Source organism: Benincasa hispida, chromosome 11, assembly GCF_027475165.1.
Source record: "Benincasa hispida cultivar pf3 chromosome 11, pf3_genome.v1.1, whole genome shotgun sequence".
Taxonomy (NCBI): Eukaryota; Viridiplantae; Streptophyta; class Magnoliopsida; order Cucurbitales; family Cucurbitaceae; genus Benincasa; species Benincasa hispida.
Genome location: NC_143488.1, coordinates 2,341,824 through 2,361,979, shown reverse-complemented (window position 1 = coordinate 2,361,979; position 20,156 = coordinate 2,341,824). Strand labels below are relative to the sequence as shown.

Here is a 20,156-nt window from a genome sequence, read left to right as displayed (position 1 = left end):
CTACTTGACTCAATGAGTGATCATAGGCAAACATTTAAATAGTCATACACTAAGCAAACAGGATTAACTCTAAAAGACTCAACTTAACTCATAACATTAAACTCCCTCATTACCACATTGAAATTAGTTACTCATGGCTAATGCAAAAGTGAAGATGAAGATAGAAGAGATAATGAGAGTAGACATGATGATATATAGATCGAAATAGAAGTGTTGTTTACAAAATGATTAATTTCATAAGTATACAATGTAACACAACAGTAAGATAAGAAGATGATGATGATAGATCAGTTCTCAACAATCTCTTGCGTCAAACAGATGGAATATCAAGGCTATTGACGAGAAAATAGTGGCGTGGAGTGGATAAAGCCCTCTCTAACTCTTTCTTCGTCGAAGTTTTGGTAGATATCGGAGGTGGTTTTTTAGAGTGAAGGATTCTCAAGGGAATGCTCGATTGCGCTCTTGCTCGGGATCACAAAATTCTCCAACAGAAATTCTGAATCATTTGACATTGGCATCAATGCTCTATTTAAAGAGCCACCCGTTGATGACTTTGGGGATCCCGCAATGATTAGTCACTATCCTTGATTGGGAGGTGAAAATGTCAGTGCTTTTATCATGGTCATCATTCTCAGTTGTGGCAGAATATCCACTGGGGATTACGTTAGAAATCCCAAAGCATGCGATCAACCGCTTCTTCCTCAGGTGTGAGCTCGGCACATTTGGATAGTTCCTACGATCAATTGCAAAATATAGCAGATTAACCCATGATATGCGGTCAATGGAGATTTTAAATGTACTTCAGCACAAACATATTTTTAAACATGAATTCCTAGTATTATTAATGCATAGTTTGCTTATCTAACCTCATTATTATAAGTAAAAGGCTATAATAACTTATATTTCTACAAGTTATCAAACACTTTGGCAACCTATCGTGCCTTGTACCTTTCAATACTGCTATCAACTTTACATTTTATAGTGAACACTCATTTGCATCCCACTGTTTTCTTATCTTTTGGTAGTTCGACTATGTCTCATGTGCAATTTTGTTTCAGCGCATTAATTCCATCACTGCTAATTTCCAATTCAAATCATTTAGGGCCTTCTGTATATTCCTTGGAACAAAAAAGTTGGTTATTTTGGATGTGAAGGTTTTATGACAATCAGACAATCTATGATAAGAAAGATAGTTTACAATGAGATATTTGGTACATTTACGAGTACATTTCCTATGGGCAATTGAAATATCAAGATCAGAGACATCAGGTAAAGGATTAGAAAGAGATGAAAAACTAGGAGAAATATAAGTAGAGTGTCTAATATCCGAATTTTCAGGATCATTCCTTAAAGTATTTTATTAGTCTTGTGATAAGTCAACTTTCTGATCTCGATCACTCTGAGTCAAGTTTCTTCTAGTATAAAAGTGAAGTTCAGGATTTCGACTTGTTGAGTCAGTTTGTAGTGTTTCTCCTCCAGAAGAAGAACTCTCTATAATTGGCATCAAAGGACTATAACTCATAATTTCAGGATCGCTGATGTTTGGGAGAGATGAAGTGTCCTAAAAATCATCTTCAAGGTTAGATTTCTCCCTCTGAAGAGAATTTGAGCTAAAAATGGCTGATTTTCCAAAAAAAAAAAAACACACACATTTGTACTCTCGAAATACTTATTGGTAAAAGGATCAAAACATTTGTACACCTTCTTATGAGAGACATGGCCTACAAAAATGAGTTTAGTGGCTTGAGGATCAAGGCTAGTTTGAAAAAAGGTAGAACTATGGACATAAATAGTACACCCAAACAATTTAATTGGTAAACCAGAGAACAGTCAATTCTTAGAAGAAGACTCATTGAAGTGATTCAGAGGAGTTTTAATATTCAAAACCTCAAATGGCATTCGATTGATCAGATATGAAACTATAAGAATGACATCACCTCATAAATATTTTGGAACATTTATAAAAAAAAAAAAAACATAAGGGCACGAACAACTTCAAGTAAGTATCTATTTTTTCGCTCAGCAATGTCATTCTGTTGAGACGTGTCACGAGACGTAGCTTGATGAAAAATATCCTTATCTTGCAAAAAATTGGTTTATTATTCATTGAAATATTCAGTGACATTATCAGAGTGAAGAATTCTAATTTTAGTTTGAAATTGAGTCTCAATCATATTACAAAATCGAACAAAAACCTCTTTTACCTCTGACTTTTTTGTTAACAAATTAAGCCAAGTTAAGCAAGTGTGATCATCTATAAAGGTAATAAACCAATGCTTACCATTATGAGTCAAGACTTTAGACGGATCCCAAATCAGTACGAATTAAGGAAAAAGTTGATGAAGCCTTGTAAGATTTAGGCAAATATGTGAATCGATGATGATTGGCAAAAATGCAACTTTCACATTGAAAAACGGAACAATCAAATCCTTTAAATAAATCTAAAAACAGACACTTTAAGTTGAAGCAATTTGGATGCACTAATCTATGATGCCAAAACATTATAGTTTCCTTACCGAAAGAAGAATAGACACTATTCAAGCCCTAAACTTTTTTTATGACTAGCTGAAACTTCATCAAAGTAATAGAGACCATCAATCATCCTAGCACATCCAATCGTCCCCTCGAGTCCTGATCCTGAAAGATACAATGAGTTTCATAAAAGATAACACGATAGTTCACATCCTTAGAGATTTTACTAAGAGATAACAAATTACAAGCTAATTTTAGAACATGAAGGACAGAGTGTAACGTAAGTTTTGTAGTCAAAGGAATAATTCTTTTTCCTGCAATAAAGGTGAAACTACCATTGGCAATGCAAATTTTTCATTGGAATACATAAGAGAATATGATTCAAATAAATAAGAGGAACTATTTATATGATCAGAGGTTCCAGAATCTATAATCCATGGAGATGAATTAAGGCAAGATAGAGCTTGAGGACAAGTACTTGATTATGCCAAGGAAACACTAGGATTACCATATGATGAATTGGTCTTCAGTAGCTTTAGAATTTGATCAATTTTCTCTTTATTAAACGATATGGAGTAACAACATTAGCATAAGAGGTATGCTAATGGGAATTTCGCTCACCTTGCTTAGAACTTTTACAATTCGTAGGTTTTCCATGAAGTTTCCAACAAATTTCACGCATATGTTGAGGTTTATTGTAATGGTCGCACCAGACACGAGGCTTATCATGTGACTTATGTTGGGTTTTATGTCCTAAAACTCGTGGTATGTAAACAATGGAGCTTATTCTGATAATTCAATAAAGGTGTTATTGAATAAATCTATTGCTTGAATAGAAATCCAATAAACCTAAAAGTTCCTTGACTATTGGATGAGTACTTGAACTTTATGTGGAGACATAAAGGTGGATCAGGTTCGAGTAAATAGTCAAAATGATCTATAGTACATGGATAAGGTTGGGTACCTTATTCTGGTATCACTATTGGATGCGGCCTACTCTGTAGTTGTTACAAGAAGTTATAAAGTGCTACAAACGAAGTGATCCTAATTCATTTATGTTGGACATGAGGAGTGGGGGTGTCCTTATGTAAAGGAGTTTGTACAAGATCGGACCACGAAATGAGTCATTCTTACTTTATAACGCTGTTTACTGTTTAAGACTGACAATTTCAAAGCGATGACCTAGATAACTTGACCTTAATCCTGAGCTAACAATGAACTCATGTTTATTCGCAATTGCCCTTAGATTTGCATAGGTGAGGGTTGACTCAACAGCGCCGGTTCAATAAAACTGCCATTTCAGGGGTAAGACCGATAGATAACTGGGGATATAGGGTACAAGAGGGAATTCACTCCTACCTTCTTTAGGGATAGTAGAGAGGTTATTCCCTTAAGTGTTGATTCTAGGGCTTGAACAAGGGATCCCGCCCTCTCATTTGACATGAGAGGGACTCGATTTTGTGATTGGATCACAAAACAATTGTTCATTAGGGGATCAGTGGGGACTTAAGGAACAAAAGGTAATTTCGGGGGTAAAATAAAGATTTGACCAGCCGTTATTACCAACAACCTGTGAAGGGTTAACTTATTAATCATGGTTATATCGAGTGGACATAATATATCTACAGTGAGGGGAGTTCAACTATAGCTTTAGTGGAGTGACCAATTAGTTAACGAATGAGGGTTAGATTGGTCTAATGAGTTTAGTCAATTAATCTTGGATCGTTGGAACTCATGATCTGTAAGTCCATGAGGTCCCCCTACTAGCTCGAAAATGGATTAGCTCTAGAGTAGCGTGATAAGTTAATTTGAAACGTTCAAATTAGAATCAAACAGAATTGGAGAAAATATATTTAAATATGATTTAAATATATGAAGAGGAATTTGTGTAAGAATTAATTTAATATTGGATATTAAATTAATTAAAATTGTTTAAATTGTTTAAATAATTATTTATTAATTTTATTAGAAAACTAATTTATGAAATTAATTTGTAAAATTAATAAAATTTTATTTTAGAAATAAAATATGATTTTGAAAATTGAAAAATCACACAAACTTGAAAAAATGGGTTTTCAAGTCATCTTCAAAGTTGCTTACAAGAAACCCACCACCTCTTCATTTGGTTTACTCCAAGCATGAGCTGCATCCCATGCAGTACATCTCTTTGCATGATAGTCTGCAATATATTGAAGAGAAAGGAGGAATCGACTGAATTTTTGCTGAAAAATTTGGATGAAGAAAGTGTTCTTTAATGGGTTGCTTCAGTGAGCTTTCTCCATATTCCCTTTGATTTCAGCTTATTTTGAGTCCCATAACTCAATCTAGAGCACCAAAAGTATAGGGAAGATCTTGTAGTGGTCTACACAAGGATTCGAAGGATTTTGCAGCTGGAAATGGAGATTTTGTTGGTTCGGCCAAGGTATGTTCATGAAACCCATTATACTCTATTTTTAGCATGTTTCTTTTCAACCAAAATTAATGAATTAGAATGCTTATGGATTATGATTTCATTTGTGGCGTGTTGGTGTCGATCCAACAATTGGTATCAGAACATCTTATAAGCATTCAATTCGGATTAATTCTGGTTTGATGGGTGATTTGTATGAAAATATGAAATTGTTATAATGATATAGTTTTCTGAGTTTTGACCTTTAATTTCTCTTTGATATCCCGTTTAAATTTATAATTGGCTCTTGTTTGATGAGCTTTAATGTCTTCTCGAGGGTCTATAATTTGTTTGGAGTCATTAGAGTTGAAATTAAGTTGTAATTCAAAGAAATAAGTGAAGGGGCCAAGTTTTAGATTCCAGACGATCAGCCTCTGTTCATATCGTCGTTAAACTTCAGTAGTTAAACGATCGTTTAACTTCATGCGTTAGACGATATGAAGGACAAGCTAAACAATCATGTAGCTTCAGGCGTTAATCGTTTAGGTGTTGTGCGCTAGACGATCGTCTACCTCGGAGCTAAATGATGCTTGTTTTTGCTATGCGATGGCACTACGCGATCGTGTAGCTTTGGGTGGGAGCTAAGCGATGAGGCGAAGAGTTATATGATGGCGCTGAGCGATCGCTTACACGATCGTTTACCTTTGATCGGGAGCTAAGCGATACGGCGAAGAGCTATGCGATGGTGTTGAGCGATCGCTTACACGATCGTTTACCTATGAGCTGTAGCTGAGCGATGCGTCGATTGCTATGCGATAGCACTAGGCGATCGCTTACCTCGGGCGCGCGCTAAACGATCAAGACACAAGTGTTTGACACTAAGCGATCGTGTCGCATCCTCCAACGCTAGAGGATGACACTATACAATAGAAAGCGAATACTATACGATCGTGTAGCTTTGTTAAACGATAAGCGTTGGTTGCTAAGCGATTAAGCAAACACTAAACGATCAAGCCAATTGCATGATGATGGTCGTCTTGGCGAGATTTTGAGCCAGAGCAAGAGAAGTTAGTTTGACCGATTCTCTTGAGGTTTGGTCTGGTTCAGCTTCCAATGGTTTGTGGTTGGTCCAGTTTAGTCTTTGCTGGTCCGGTTTAGACGGTTTGGGTCCGGTTCAAGCGGTTTTGGAGCGGTTCGAGCGGTGTTGAAGCTGTTTTTGTAATAAGTTAGGCTTTTGTTTGCTTTTTTTTTGCCAAAACTAAAACCATATCAATACGTGTTTAATTATTTATGCATTGGATGTATGTTATAATTAAATAAATCTTGTATGTGCATATAGTATGCCATTTACATTTAAAATCCCACCATAAGAAGCATGCAACATGCATTGAAAGTTTATTATAATTTGTTATAATATATAGTATGCATGTTAGGGTTTCTTGTATTTAATATAAGTGTTATATTAGATATTGAATGCCTGTATGTTGTGGATGTTTAGCATGTCTAAAGTTTTATAAGCTGTTATAAAATTGGGTTAGAATTTAAAATCTATAACGAATAACAGCTGCATGCTTAGGTAGGTTAACCACTTGTTTTAATTAGTTAAAATAGGTCGTTAAACTTGTAAAACTAGGGTTACAAACTCAACCGGTATATAATCCTGTCGTAGGTTGAGGGTATTTAACTTGACGATCTACGGAACGCCTCCTACCTGGGGATTATGGTCGAATAATTGAGCATTGGTAACCAGTTTTATGAGTATCCGTGAGCAATGTGAGGTAATAAAAGGGTTTATCACCTAGACATCGTAGGTTTAAGTCCATTTATAAGAGTTATACATGGATAAATCACATAGACTTATGGTTATTTTTATTTAGCCAGAAAAGAACCTAAGTACAAGGTTACCCAAATGTTAGAACACTTTAGTGGTAGTGAATAACTTCTATATGATAGAGTTATTAGACAACTTCAGTGGGAGATTAATAACCTACACGGTATGTTATACTTCGTGTCACCCTGGAAGTGACCTTCCTTCAGAAAGTATTTTTTAGCTTAAATTTAGATTCAGGTGAATAAGGGGAAGTTGTTCGAACAGAAATCAAGTGTATGATTTCAACTGCCACGTCTCCATATAGTTCACACCGTGAGATTCATATGACGCTTCGTGTCACTTTGGAAGTGACCTCCCTTCGGAAAGTTTTTTGTATGAGTCAATACCAAGGTGAATGGAGGAAGTAGTTCATAGTAAGTGGGTGAAAGAAATGTGTCAACATATCCTGCGGCCTCCTCCATTAGTTTGAACCGTGAAATTCCTATGTTGCGTCTGCTGGTTAGCTTTAAGCGGCCCTTTGCTAGTCGTTTAACGACGGCTATCCTCTCGGAGGGTTGTAACATAGGATTCGGAACAACTCAAGCTCCAGAAATGGATGAATTTCTTTGGTCATTAGTGGCCTCTGACATCTGAAAATGGTGGGTCTACACTTACAGAATTATTAATTTTTAATAATGTCTAACCAAAAGCGGTACCTAAATGACTATTAGAATATGAGTTATTCTGGAAGTAGTATTTAGTCAAGAATGTCTTGATGTAGCATCGTTGCAAAAGAATAATCTTGGGTAAATTATTAAAATTGCTAAAACTTCATTGGATATTTAATTTCAGAATGACAAGTTCAATAATACAAGTGTTGGTGTCAGATAAATTTATTGAGGATATTTATGTGAATTTGAAATCAAATTTGAACACGATACTTGTGATAGACAATTTGCGGTTTGTCTTAACTGAGGATTGTCCTCCCATTCCTAGCTTTAACAAAAAGTGAAATGTTCGGGATGTATATAACAGATGGGTCAAGGCTAATGATATAGTCCGTGCTTATATCCTCGCCAGCTTATCTGATGTGTTGACAAAAGAAGCATTAGGATACGATACCTACTAAAAAGATTATGGAATCTTTGTGAAGGATGCCATTAAGTACGTTTACAACAGTTGCATCAAAGTAGGGACCAATGTTTGTGAATATGTCCTAGACATGATGGTCCACTTTAATATGGCAGAAGTAAATGGTACTATCATGGACGAGAGAAGTCAAGTTGGTTTTATTCTAGAATCTCTTCTGAAGAGTTTTCTGTAAATTTTGAATGCATTAATGAATAAAATTTGACTACTCTACTAAATGAGCTACATGCTTACCAGATGATATTGAGAACAAAGGGTTTGATGCCATAAGTAAATGTTACTACTGCCGAGAAGTGAGGAATGTCCTCCAAGCCTGAAGTTGCTTCCTCTTCAAAGAGTAAGAGTATTCTTGTGAAGAAGGGCAAAGGGACAGGGAAGAAGAAGCCTATTGGATTGAAAGGCAAGGATAGCGCTGCAAAGGGAAATGTTTCCATTGCAACGATGAAGGGCACGCCTTCAATATCTTGTCGAGAAGAGAGCCGAGAAAAGGTAACCAGGCTAACTTGACCCTGGGACCATTTGCTCAGCTCATCTAGTGGGAGAAGTTGGTACTTGTTTTTAATTGTTAAATTTTGTAAAGAACAGATTGTATATATTCTTGTGATAAATGAAATGTTCATTTTCAAAAAAGTTGTGTTTGTTTTAGTAACCTCTGTTGAGAATCAAATTGTTAAAAGCCATTTGAAAATATTCAGATATCTAAATGGCTAGATCAAAGTATAAAAAGTTTAAAGATTTCTAGATCTAACTGTTAACAAAGAGTTGTTGAGACAGGTCAGATGCATCTTGCTCAAGGAGTTGAGAGTACCTCAATGTAGTGGGAGGAAAGTGTGCTCCCTAGCCATTATTGAGATTAAGATGCAATCCCCTTATAGTTTTATCAAAAGCCTCTTGTATACTAAAATGTTTACAATAATTCTCTTGGCTAAAGTGTTTGAGAATTACCTAGTAAGACTAGGAATACCAGATAACCTAGGGCAAGTGGGAGAAATATCGGGTATAAAGATACCGAATGGTAAAATATGGATATGGGATGCCCTAGTTTATTGTATTTCTCTATAAAATTCAGAAACTCAGTCTTATATATCAGATGTATAAGTTACCACTGAAGTTTTAGTCCAAGTGAGAGTTTATTGAGTTTTATGTCCTAAAACTCGTGGTATGTAAACAATGGAGCTTATTTTGATAATTCAATAAAGGTGTTATTGAATAAATCTATTGCTCGAATAGAAATCCAATAAACCTAAAAGTCCCTTGACTATTGGATGAGTACTTGAACTTTATGTGGAGACATAAAAATGGATCAGGTTCGAGTAAATAATCAAAACGATCTATAGTACATGGATAAGGTTGGGTACCTTATTCTGGTAACACTATTAGATGCGGCCTACTCTGTAGTTGTTACAAGGAGTTGTAAAGTGCTACAAACGAAGTGATCCTAATTCGTTTATGTTGGATATGAAGAGTAGGGGTGTCCTTGTGCAAAAGAGTTTGTACAAGATTGGACCACGAAATGAGTCACTCTTACTTTATAACGCTGTTTGCTGTTTAAGACTGACTATTTCAAAGCGATGACCTCGGTAACTTGACCTTAATTCTGAGCTAACTATGAACTCCCATTTATTCGCGATTGCCCGTAGATTTGCATAGGTAAGGGTTGGCTTAACAACACGTTCAATAAAACTGCCATTTTAGGGGTAAGACCGGATAAATAGCTGGGGATATAAGGTGCAAGAGGGAATTCACTCCTACCCGCTTTAGGGATAGTAGAGAGGTTGTTCCCTTAAGTGTTGATTCTGGGGCTTGAACAAGGGATCCCGCCCTCTCATTTGGCATGAGATGGACTCGGTTTTGTGATTGGATCACAAAACAATTGTTCATTAAGGGATCAGTGGGGACTTAAGGGACAAGAGATAATTTCGGGGGTAAAATAGAGATTTGACCTAGCCGTTATTGCGAACAACCTGTGAAGGGTTTATTGCAAACAACCTGTGAAGGGTTAACTTAGTAATCATGGTTATATCGAGTAGACATAATATATCTACAGTGAGAGGAGTTCAACTATGGGCTTTAGTGGAGAGACCCATTATTAACGAATGGGGGTTAGATCGGTCTAATGAGTTTAGCCGATTAATCTCGGATCGTTTGAGTCCATGATCTGTAGGTCCATGAGGTCCCCCTACTAGCTCAGAAATGTTCACATTAGAATCAAACGGAATTGGAGAAAATATATTTAAATATGATTTAAATATATGAAGATGAATTTGTGTAAAAATTAATTTAATATTGGATATTAAATTAATTAAAATTATTAAAATTGTTTAAATAATTATTTATTAATTTTATTAGAAAATTAATTTTTAAAATTAATAAAATTTGATTTTAGAAATAAAATATGATTTTAAAATCAAAATAGATTTTGAAAATTGAAAAATCACACAAACTTGAAAAAATGGGTTTTTCAAGCTATCTTCAAAGTTGCTTACAAGAAACCCACCACTTCTTCCTTTGGTTTATTACAAGCATGAGCTGTGTCCCATGCAGCACATCCCTTTGCATAATAGTCTGTAATATATTGAAGAGATTGGAGTGAAGAGAGAAAGGGGGAACCGACTGAATTTTTGCTGAAAAAATTGGATGAAGAAGGTGTTCTTCAATAGGTTGGTTCAATGAGATTTCTCCATATTCCCTTTGATTCTCGCTTATTTTGAGTCCCACAACTCAATCTAGAGCACCAAGAGGATAGTAGAGAAGATCTTGTGGTGGTCTACACAAGGATTCAGAGGATTAGGATAGTAGGGAAGATCTTGTGGTGGTCTACACAAGGATTCGGAGGATTTTGCAGCTGGAAATGGAGAGTTTATTGGTTGGGCTAAGGTATGTTCATGAAACTCATTATATTTTTTTTAGCATGTTTCTTTTCAACCAAAATTAATGGATTAGAATGCTTATGGATCCTGATTTCTTCCGCTGCGTGCTGGTGTCGATCCAACAGCTTATTGGATTGATCAAAAGCTTTCATTGTAGTATTTTCAGTGAACAACGTAGAGCATTTAACTGAATCAATAGTTTTTTTTAGCCAATCATAAAATTCTTGCGACTTTCTTCCCTGCGAACTTCATAAAAACCATCATTAATAGTTGGAATAGTAGTTTTTCCAAGTATTCTACCTCTAACTTCATCAAACTCAACATTGAGACCGGTAAGAAACTTGTAAATATGACCATCTTTAACAGTTTTCCTATAGTGCTTTTGGTACTCTATAGACTTCCAGTCATAGTATCAAAGAGGTTAAGGTTTTGCCAAATCCTTTTTAGGGAGTGAAAGTGTTGTGTAACTGGTTTCTTATCGTATATCATCTAATTTCAGATTCAACTCAAACACTTATTACTGGTTGCCCAAATCAGAATACATTTGAGTTACACTATCCCATAATTCCTTGGCAGTAGAACAATGCATGTAGTTACTGAAGGATCTTTTAACGAAGAGCATCCATGAGCGCATTTCGGATCTTTCTGATTTCATTGTGACCGAAATACTACACACACATTCTAATCAACAATTATACAAATTAACACTAATTAACGATATGCTTTAATAAATAAAATACAAGGGATTGAGTTCACATACCAGTTGAAGACTCTCTTCAATTTCGAACTCAATGCAACAAAAGCACCTCTACGTTCTCTATCACCCAGCAAAACAGTCGGCTACGGCAGCATGATCGTCTACACGAACGACAGCAACACGAACAAGCAGAAGCGAGGAAGATACCACCACTTAGAGCCCTTTGTATTCTCGGAGTGAGAATCCAGAGTGTGGTCTTCGGTGAATTTGGTAGAGGTCGGAGGAACGGGCTGATTGTATAGACGATAAGCAAGTGGGAGAGAAAGCTACCGTATAGCAGAGATGCTTATCGTTTAGATAAAGCTACACAATCATGTAGGTTTTACTAGACGATCGTCCAGTAATAGGTAAACGATCGTTTAGAAAACACGGTACGCTAGGTGATTGTTTAGGAAATCTAAGCGGTCGTTTAGAGAAAGGCGTGCGATCGTTTAGATGCGGGTGTGTGATCATTTTAGCGATGAAGCTCTATCGTATAGGCTCTCAGTTAAGCGATCAAGATGTTTTCACACCGATTGCAAATTTTTACCAACTTTTTACAAAATGAAACAAATTTTCATTTTATTCTTCGGTTACAATAACCGAATACTGAATTCCCACTAACACACGATCAAGGAGAGGATTTCGGCCAATTATCATATAATTAACCAATTTAATTAATAAATGAATATAATCATATTATATACTTATCCTATAGTTTGATATCATATAACTACTATAGTAATTTCTCCTCTACTTGATATAAATCATATATATATATCTAATTTCCTCCAAAATAATGTATCTCATACATTTAGCCAATTATATCATATATAATTAACCAGTTCAATTATATCATATATAATCGAACTCCTTCTTGTCAATTTGAACATTTTAAACTAACCCAAAAACCGATTCTCGACTTTATCCAAGCTACCTAGGGGACCTTATGAACCTGTGGCTCGAAGCTCCAAGGGTACGTGAATAGCTGACTAAACTCTTTAGCCACGAGATTCACCATCTGTTAACTGCCAGACATTCCACTAAAGACCAACAGTTGAACTCTTCTTACCAAGATATATTTCTGTGTCCATCGGATATAACTAATTATGAGTACGATGACCCTTCACAGATGCTCGTAAGTACAGTTGGGCCAATTTACTGTTTTTCCCCTATAGTTACATCTCACTTCTTAAGTACTACTAACTCCTCTAATGAACAATACAACATAGTCCAACTATGTGTGAACACCTCTCGGGCTAAGAGAAGGTGTGTGGTGCCACATCGTTCAAGCCTTGGAAGCAGCTCTTAAGGGAGCTATCTATCTACTTACCCCTTCCTCGGGGAAGGAGTAGATTCCATCTTGTGTAGTTGAGTTCCCAGCTCCTAAATCAGACGATTCCCCAAAATGGTAGATTTGAATCAGTGACCTGGCCACTGGCACCCATACAAATCAAAGGACCGCTCTCAATGGCAGGAGTTCCCAACTCACTCAAGATTGAGGTCATGTTATCTATGGTCATCCTAATGAAGTGAAGTCTCTGTCATGAACGGTGTTATATAATGAGATGTTAACACTTTATGGTCAGGTCTTATACAAACTCTTTGTATAGGACACCCCCGCTCGAATGTCCGCTACATGAATGATCAGGATTAGACCATATGTGACAAGTCACAACATTTGTGACCATGCCACAAAGCGGGCCGCATCCGTAGCATTACCAGGATAAGGTTTCCCTCCTATATCCATATACTACAGACCATTTTGGTTATCACTTAAGACACGATCCACTTGTATGTCACCACATACATGCTTAAGTTACATACAGATAATCAGGGATTTTATGTTTATTGGTTTGTGGTAAAGCAAATAAAACATACAACTAAGCAAAATCAAGATGTGAAGTAAATATCATGTATTATACAACAAAAGCGTTCGTACAAACTGTTTACAAACTACAGGACACGAGATTTTAGGTAATCAACCCCAATAGTTACAACCGATATCTTCAACATGGAATTGACAAGCCAAGTCCTAACCATGGAACTTTCAGCATCCTACCCGAAGAATGATGGGTCATCTGAACTAGGGCGGTTTTTTCTCCCATGATGTAACCAATCTTCCCTTATCTACGAATGTACATCTGAACACTTTAGGACCAATAAAGAAAATTATCCTTATAAGTCAAATGGTAGTTATTTGGATAGTGGGACCGATTGAATGAATACAATTGTCGCAAACTTTAGCGATGGGTGCCTTAGTGTCCAACATATTGCTGAAAAAAACACAAACCCAAAGAGAAAAATGGTAGATCTGGAAAGAAAAAAACCATAAAATTGAAGAGGAAATAGTGGCAGCGGTGCGAGGCGGAAACCGATAGAAAAACACGACGGTGAACGGCGAAACACAGCAGTGGTAGTTGCAAACTTGACCGATTGATAGACAGAAGTTAACCCTGAATAAAAACAACCTCCTATAGACAAGCAAAATGCGACGAAACAAGGAAAAACGACTTCGGCGGTCGACGACTTCAACAGAGATGTGACGTCCGGCAAGGCTCTAGGGACTGATGACGATGACGAATAAAGAAGGGGATCGACGGCAACGGTGGCACAACTAGGGTTTTTTCGATTTTTCAAAAATTAGGTCTTTTAAGGTTTCGATACAATTTTCTGCCTTAATACCATGTGTAGAAATTTTTTTTTTCCATCTTATTTCTCTTAGGAGGAAAGGGTTTCTTAACTAGAAGAAACATCCAATTACAAATAAGGAAAGAATAAAATATAATACAATAAATACAATAAATACAATAGAGAATTTCACAATAAAGGAAATAATCAACAACATTTATATTATACAATAATGAAAATAAATAACGCATTCATCACATAATATAACATTTATATTATACACTATATAAATATAACTTTTATAATAAAGTATGATACATGGACATGTTACTATGCATGCAATCATATGATTCTTTGATGTATGAGCATGCTTAATAAATCATGCAACTATATAATATAACTCTTATATTAAATATGATGCGTGATTTTATGTTTATCCTATAGTGAGATTTTAATCTATATGACAAACAATATGCTATATAAATAATCATTCATACATCACATGTATAATAATATAAATAAGCAATAATGGACCAAAATTGACATCCTAAAAAATTAATTAAATTAATATAACAATTATATTAATTTAATTAATTAAAAAAGCAAGTAAATTAATTAATTACAATTAAAATGAAAAAAAGCTAAAAACTGCTTTAGAACCGCTGCAAGCTACTCGATCCCACGACCATGAACTGCCTGACGTGCGCACTGAAGGAACTTGGAGTGTTGCAACATGGCGGTTGAAGCGTTGCGACGCTGGCTTTTGTGCTGTTGCGATGCTCCGCTACAGCATTGCAATGCTGCTGTCGAGCGTAGCGATGCTGGGCAAAGGCACAACATTGCAATGTTATGCTTTATGCTCTAGGGCAGAATACTTCCTCTGCTTTGATCTCCAGCCCGATCTTGCTCCAATGGCCACCAAACTCTTCAGCAACTAAAAACCAACGAATGACACAGATTTACAAACTGGGTAGTAGAAATTAAACACCCAAATCATCAGGCAATTACAACTTAACACTTTAAAGCGATAAATCTATGCCAATTTTGAAACATCCATGTACAATACCACATACATTCAAAATGCAGTAGCAAAAAATTCCCACCAACTTTGTATTTAAGTCGGAAAAAAAATTTTTAAGATGAGATGGCTCTAATACCAATTGAAAGGAATTGATTTCTTGAAGCGAAGTGAGCGATTGCTTGGGTCTTTGATTTTACAAAATTTAATAAACAGAGCAATGATAGAAACAATGATAAACATCTACCCTTATGTATGCTTCTAAAGGAATTACAAAGAGGAAAAAGGATAAAAACACTAACCCTTGAAGAACCATTCTTCTCGCTTCCTCTTCAACAGTATGAAAGATCATGAATCATCTTCTTCTTCCGATCTCAACACCATCAACACATCAACCTAACGAATATGGCAAGAACACCACCACAAGAAGTCTTCTTTGTTATCCTCAAAGAGAGAATAAACGGAAAGGAGTGGGCTTCCTTGTCAATTTTGGTGTAAGGGAGTTTGGGAGAGATTTTTTTCTTTTTAAAGAATTTGCTAGAGGGAAGTGATGAAAAACTTGAGAGCAGAGAGAACACATCTTCTGCCAGATTTTTGTTTTCACGTAAAACACACTAAATCGTGTCACCATCTTCCTCCTCAAACTGTATATGAGAGATAACTAAATAAATCCCAAAGAGTTATTGATTTTTTAATTCAAAATTCAAAAATTCAATTTTAATTTAATTATACTAACTAATTAATATAATTAAACTATACATATTATATCCCGTATAATATATAACATATAGTTTATTATATCACATATAATAAAACCTATAGTTTATTATTCTCTCATATAACTATAGTATTAATATGAATCATATTCATATAATCAATGTTTGAATCATATTCAAATATTTAATTCTCTCATTAAACTATATAGATATAATATGAATCATTTTCGCATTAATTTTAACATATAGTTTTTATATGAATTTCATTCATATAGTAAATACTTGAATCATATTCAAATACTTATCTCTCTCATTAACTATAACGTACCAACACACATTATACTTCAATGTATCAACATACATTATAATGTATCAACATTATCATGCATCAACATACATTATATTAATTGTATCTTATACAATTAATTTTCTTTAATTAATTTGAACAATTCAAATTAAACCAAAATTAATTTGATTCTCATTAGTCCTTATTGAGCTAACAAGCGAACCATATGGACCTACAGATTGAAGCTCCAATGATACTAGATTAATTGATTTAACTTTTTAATCAAATTAATCAACATTCATTAACTATCGGTCACTTCACTAAAGACCGGTAGTTGCACTCTTTGCATTGTAGATATATTTCTATGTCCATTGGATATAACCAATCAACAGTACGCTGACCCTTCACAAATTGCTCATAAGTACAACTGGGTCAAAATTACCGTTTTACCTTTATAGTTACATCTAACTCCTTAAGTACTGTTGATCTCTCTAATAAACAATTAGTCATAGTCCAAATATAATTAGATCCTTTGCTGGCCAGTGAGAGGGTGAGGGCCTTCATTGTTCAAGACTCGGTATCAGCCCTTAAGGGAGCAATTCATCTATTTACCCTAACAAAGGGAAAAAGTGAATTCTATCTTGTGCAGTTGATTTTCCACCTCCCCATTTAGACGAATCCCCAAAATGGTAGGCATATCGAGTCAAGAATCTGACCACTATCACTCTTACAAATCAAAGGATCGCCTTCAAAGGTAGAAGTTCGCAACTCACTCGAGATTAAGGTCAAGTCACCTGTGGTCATCCTAGTGAAATGTAAGTCTCTTCTAGTAACGTTGTTAGAAAAAGAGGCTAATCATTTTATGTCTGATCTTATACATATTAACCGCTCCCCATTTAGATGAATCCCCAAAATGATAGGCGTATTGAGTCAGGAATCTGACTACTCTCACTCTTGCAAATCAAAGGATCACCATCATAGGCACGAGTTCACAACTCATTCCGGATTAAAGTCAAGTCACCTATGGTCATTCTAGTGAAATGTAAGTCTCTTCTAGTAACGATGTTAGAAAGAGAGATTAATCATTTTATGGTCTTATCTTATACAAATTCTTTGTATAGGATACCCCCACTCACATGTCTCCACATGAATGATCAGGATCAGATCATTTGTAACACTTTACAAAAATTGTAACAATAACAAAGTAGGTCGTATCCGTAGTGTCGCCAAGACAAGGTACCCAACCTTATCTATCTACTACAAATCGTTCAGGTTATTACTTAAACATGATCCACCTATATATCTCTACATACATATTTAAGTTACATAAAATAACCTAAGACCTTAGTTTATTAGATTGAGTTAGTGCACATAAAATAATAATGATTTTATTAATAACAATTTGTTTACCGAAGTTTACAAACTACGAGAATATTAGAGATCTAGGACACCAATCCCAACACATAACTCACTAAGGATTGAGATCGAGTTACATGGTCATCGTTTGAAATATTAATCTCTTTAGTTAACAGTGTTATATAGAGAGATACACTTTCACACATACAAATCAAAGAACGACCCTCATGAGCAAGAATTCATAAGTCATTTAGGATTAAGATCAAGTTACATGGTCATCGTTTGAAATATAATCTCTTCAGTTAACAGTGTTACAAAGAAAGATTATATATTTTGTGGTCCAGTCTTACACAAATTCATTGTATTGGATACACTCACTCACATGTCTCCACATGAATAATTTGGATCAAATCGTTTGTAATGCTTACAAAGTTGGTCGTATCCATAGTGTTAGTAAGATAAGACATCTAACCTTATCCACATACTATAGATCTTTTAGGTTATTATTTAAAAACAATCCACTTGTATGTCAACCATATAATGTTCAAGTTACATGAACCTTGAATCTTAGTTTATTGGATTTGAGTTATGTAATAAAATAAATAACACTTTATTTATGATAATAAATAATATTTTATTTATTTTATAATTTGTTTACAATTTACAGACTACGAGATTAGGACATAAACTCCAACAAATAAAACACCTTAGAATTATATAATTATAAATTTTTTTTTTTTAAAGAAATATAGTGTGTTCTAGATCACATCTTTGAATTTTGATAGTCACTTTAGTCACATCTTTGAATTTTGATAGTAATGGTATTTTTTTAAAGAAATATAGTGTGTTCTAGATAGTCACTTTTCAAGTTCGGTTGGCAACCATCTTGCTTTCAATAAATACCATTACTTTTTTAAAAAAAAAAAAATATATCATTAAACTATGATCTAAATAATAAATATGATGGAATTATTAATTTTGGATGAATTACCAAAGACATTGTTAGTAATTAAATTCCATATATTTTGTAACATTCAGGTAATAGATGAGACGCTTCGTGCCAGCAATATTTCATTTGCAGTTTTTCGTGAAACAACGGTGGATGTTAAAATTAACGGTTAGTCACGAAACAATAATTATAGGGCCGATATTAAGAAATTGTGATAACTCTGTATTTTAATTTTTATTGTTGTTAGGTAAAATTATACCAAAGGGATGGAAAGTTCTTCTTTGGCTTCGAGAGCTTTACATGGATGAAAAACTATATCCTTCCCCACAACACTTCAATCCTTCAAGATGGGATGTATGCAATTACTATACTTTATTTGAAAATCCTTTGTTTTTTCTTAAATAATAAAAAAAAGGCAACGTCATTGTCTATATTAATCCATAATTTCTTTCACTTGTAGTTGATATTAAATTTTTATTGTGCCTCTAAAAATATTTAAAAATTTGAATTTGGAGGAAATTAATTACAGTTGCATGCCTTTCCATTTCTTAAATGGTGAGTTCTTAACTTCATTATTATTATTATTTTTAACAGGATTTTATAGGTAACCCAGGGGCTTTTATTCCCTTTGGATTAGGAATTAGAATGTGCCCTGGACGTGATCTTGCCAAGCTCAAGATCTCGATTTTCCTTCATTATTTTCTCCTCAATTACAAGTAAGTTTCCTACCACTTATTCGGTAACATTTTTGTTTTCTCGTTTCTTATTTTTCTGGTCTTTTATTTTTCTTTATTTATCTTTCTATTTATCTATCTATATATATATATAATATAAACAATAATCACAAATAATAACGAAAGGGAAAGCACTTCTATTTCTTAAACATCAATCTATATATAGAAACAAAAACATTATCAAATTTTTTTTTTTTGTCGTAGTTAATACACTGTTAATAAATTATAAAATATTTTTGCCATTCTTCTTTTTGTTTTCTATTCTTTTGCTTGTCGATTTATTTCTGTCATAACAAATATATCATGATGTTGGAACGTAAATACAGGGTGGAACGCCTTAATCCTCAATGTCAATTAAATTACTTACCATCTCCTCAGCCAAAAGACAAATGCTTAGCAAGAGTGCTGAAAGCTGCATGACAATTACCATAAACTGCTCCTCAATGGTCTTCTTTGGAGAAACAAATAAACTTTATGATTATATAATTATAATTTCGTTGTTGTGTAGTGTATATGTGTATTCATTGCACACATCAAATTATAAATACTTTATTTATTATTGTTGTTGTTATGAAAACTTTTACTTTTTCTATACAAATTCTTGAATCATACATGTATTATCTATTGAAGTTGTACCTATTTTTTTATCGTTGGAATGCGACTAAAGTCTTACATTGATTAGATTATAATCATTGGTATATATAAGTGAAGACAATTATTTTCAATGGTAAGAAGCATTTTATTGTCCCAGATAACTAAGATCTTCTCATTTGCAATCACAAATTACTCAGAATTAATGGTCAAGTACAATTCAAGAGTCAGGAAGGCTGTATGCTTGAGGCTTGAAAACTCTTTTGTCGTTTACCTGATGGTAGCTCAATTGTGTAGACGAAGCTCTAAGAATTAAACGATAGTTCAATTATGTAAACGATAGAACGAAGCGCTAGAATAATCATCACTGTTATGTGCCTTACTATGCCATGCTCCCTACAAAACAAGTTGAACTTCTCTCCATAAAACTCTAAACCATTATCAGTTCT

At 34.5% G+C, this 20,156-nt stretch overlaps 1 protein-coding gene across 1 annotated transcript in view; it reads left to right on the top strand.

Moving 5' to 3' along the window:
- LOC120091824 (beta-amyrin 11-oxidase-like) overlaps nt 1–19,751 on the top strand; it is a 36,248-nt gene extending 16,497 nt beyond the window's left edge. The window contains exons 5-8 of the mRNA XM_090306688.1: nt 18,472–18,550; nt 18,630–18,736; nt 18,977–19,098; nt 19,443–19,751. Of these exons, the coding sequence (XP_090162814.1) occupies nt 18,472–18,550; nt 18,630–18,736; nt 18,977–19,098; nt 19,443–19,536 (402 nt within the window). The 3' untranslated portion in view covers nt 19,537–19,751. The remainder of the gene's footprint in view (nt 1–18,471; nt 18,551–18,629; nt 18,737–18,976; nt 19,099–19,442) is intronic.
- Nucleotides 19,752–20,156: the final 405 nt, after the last annotated feature.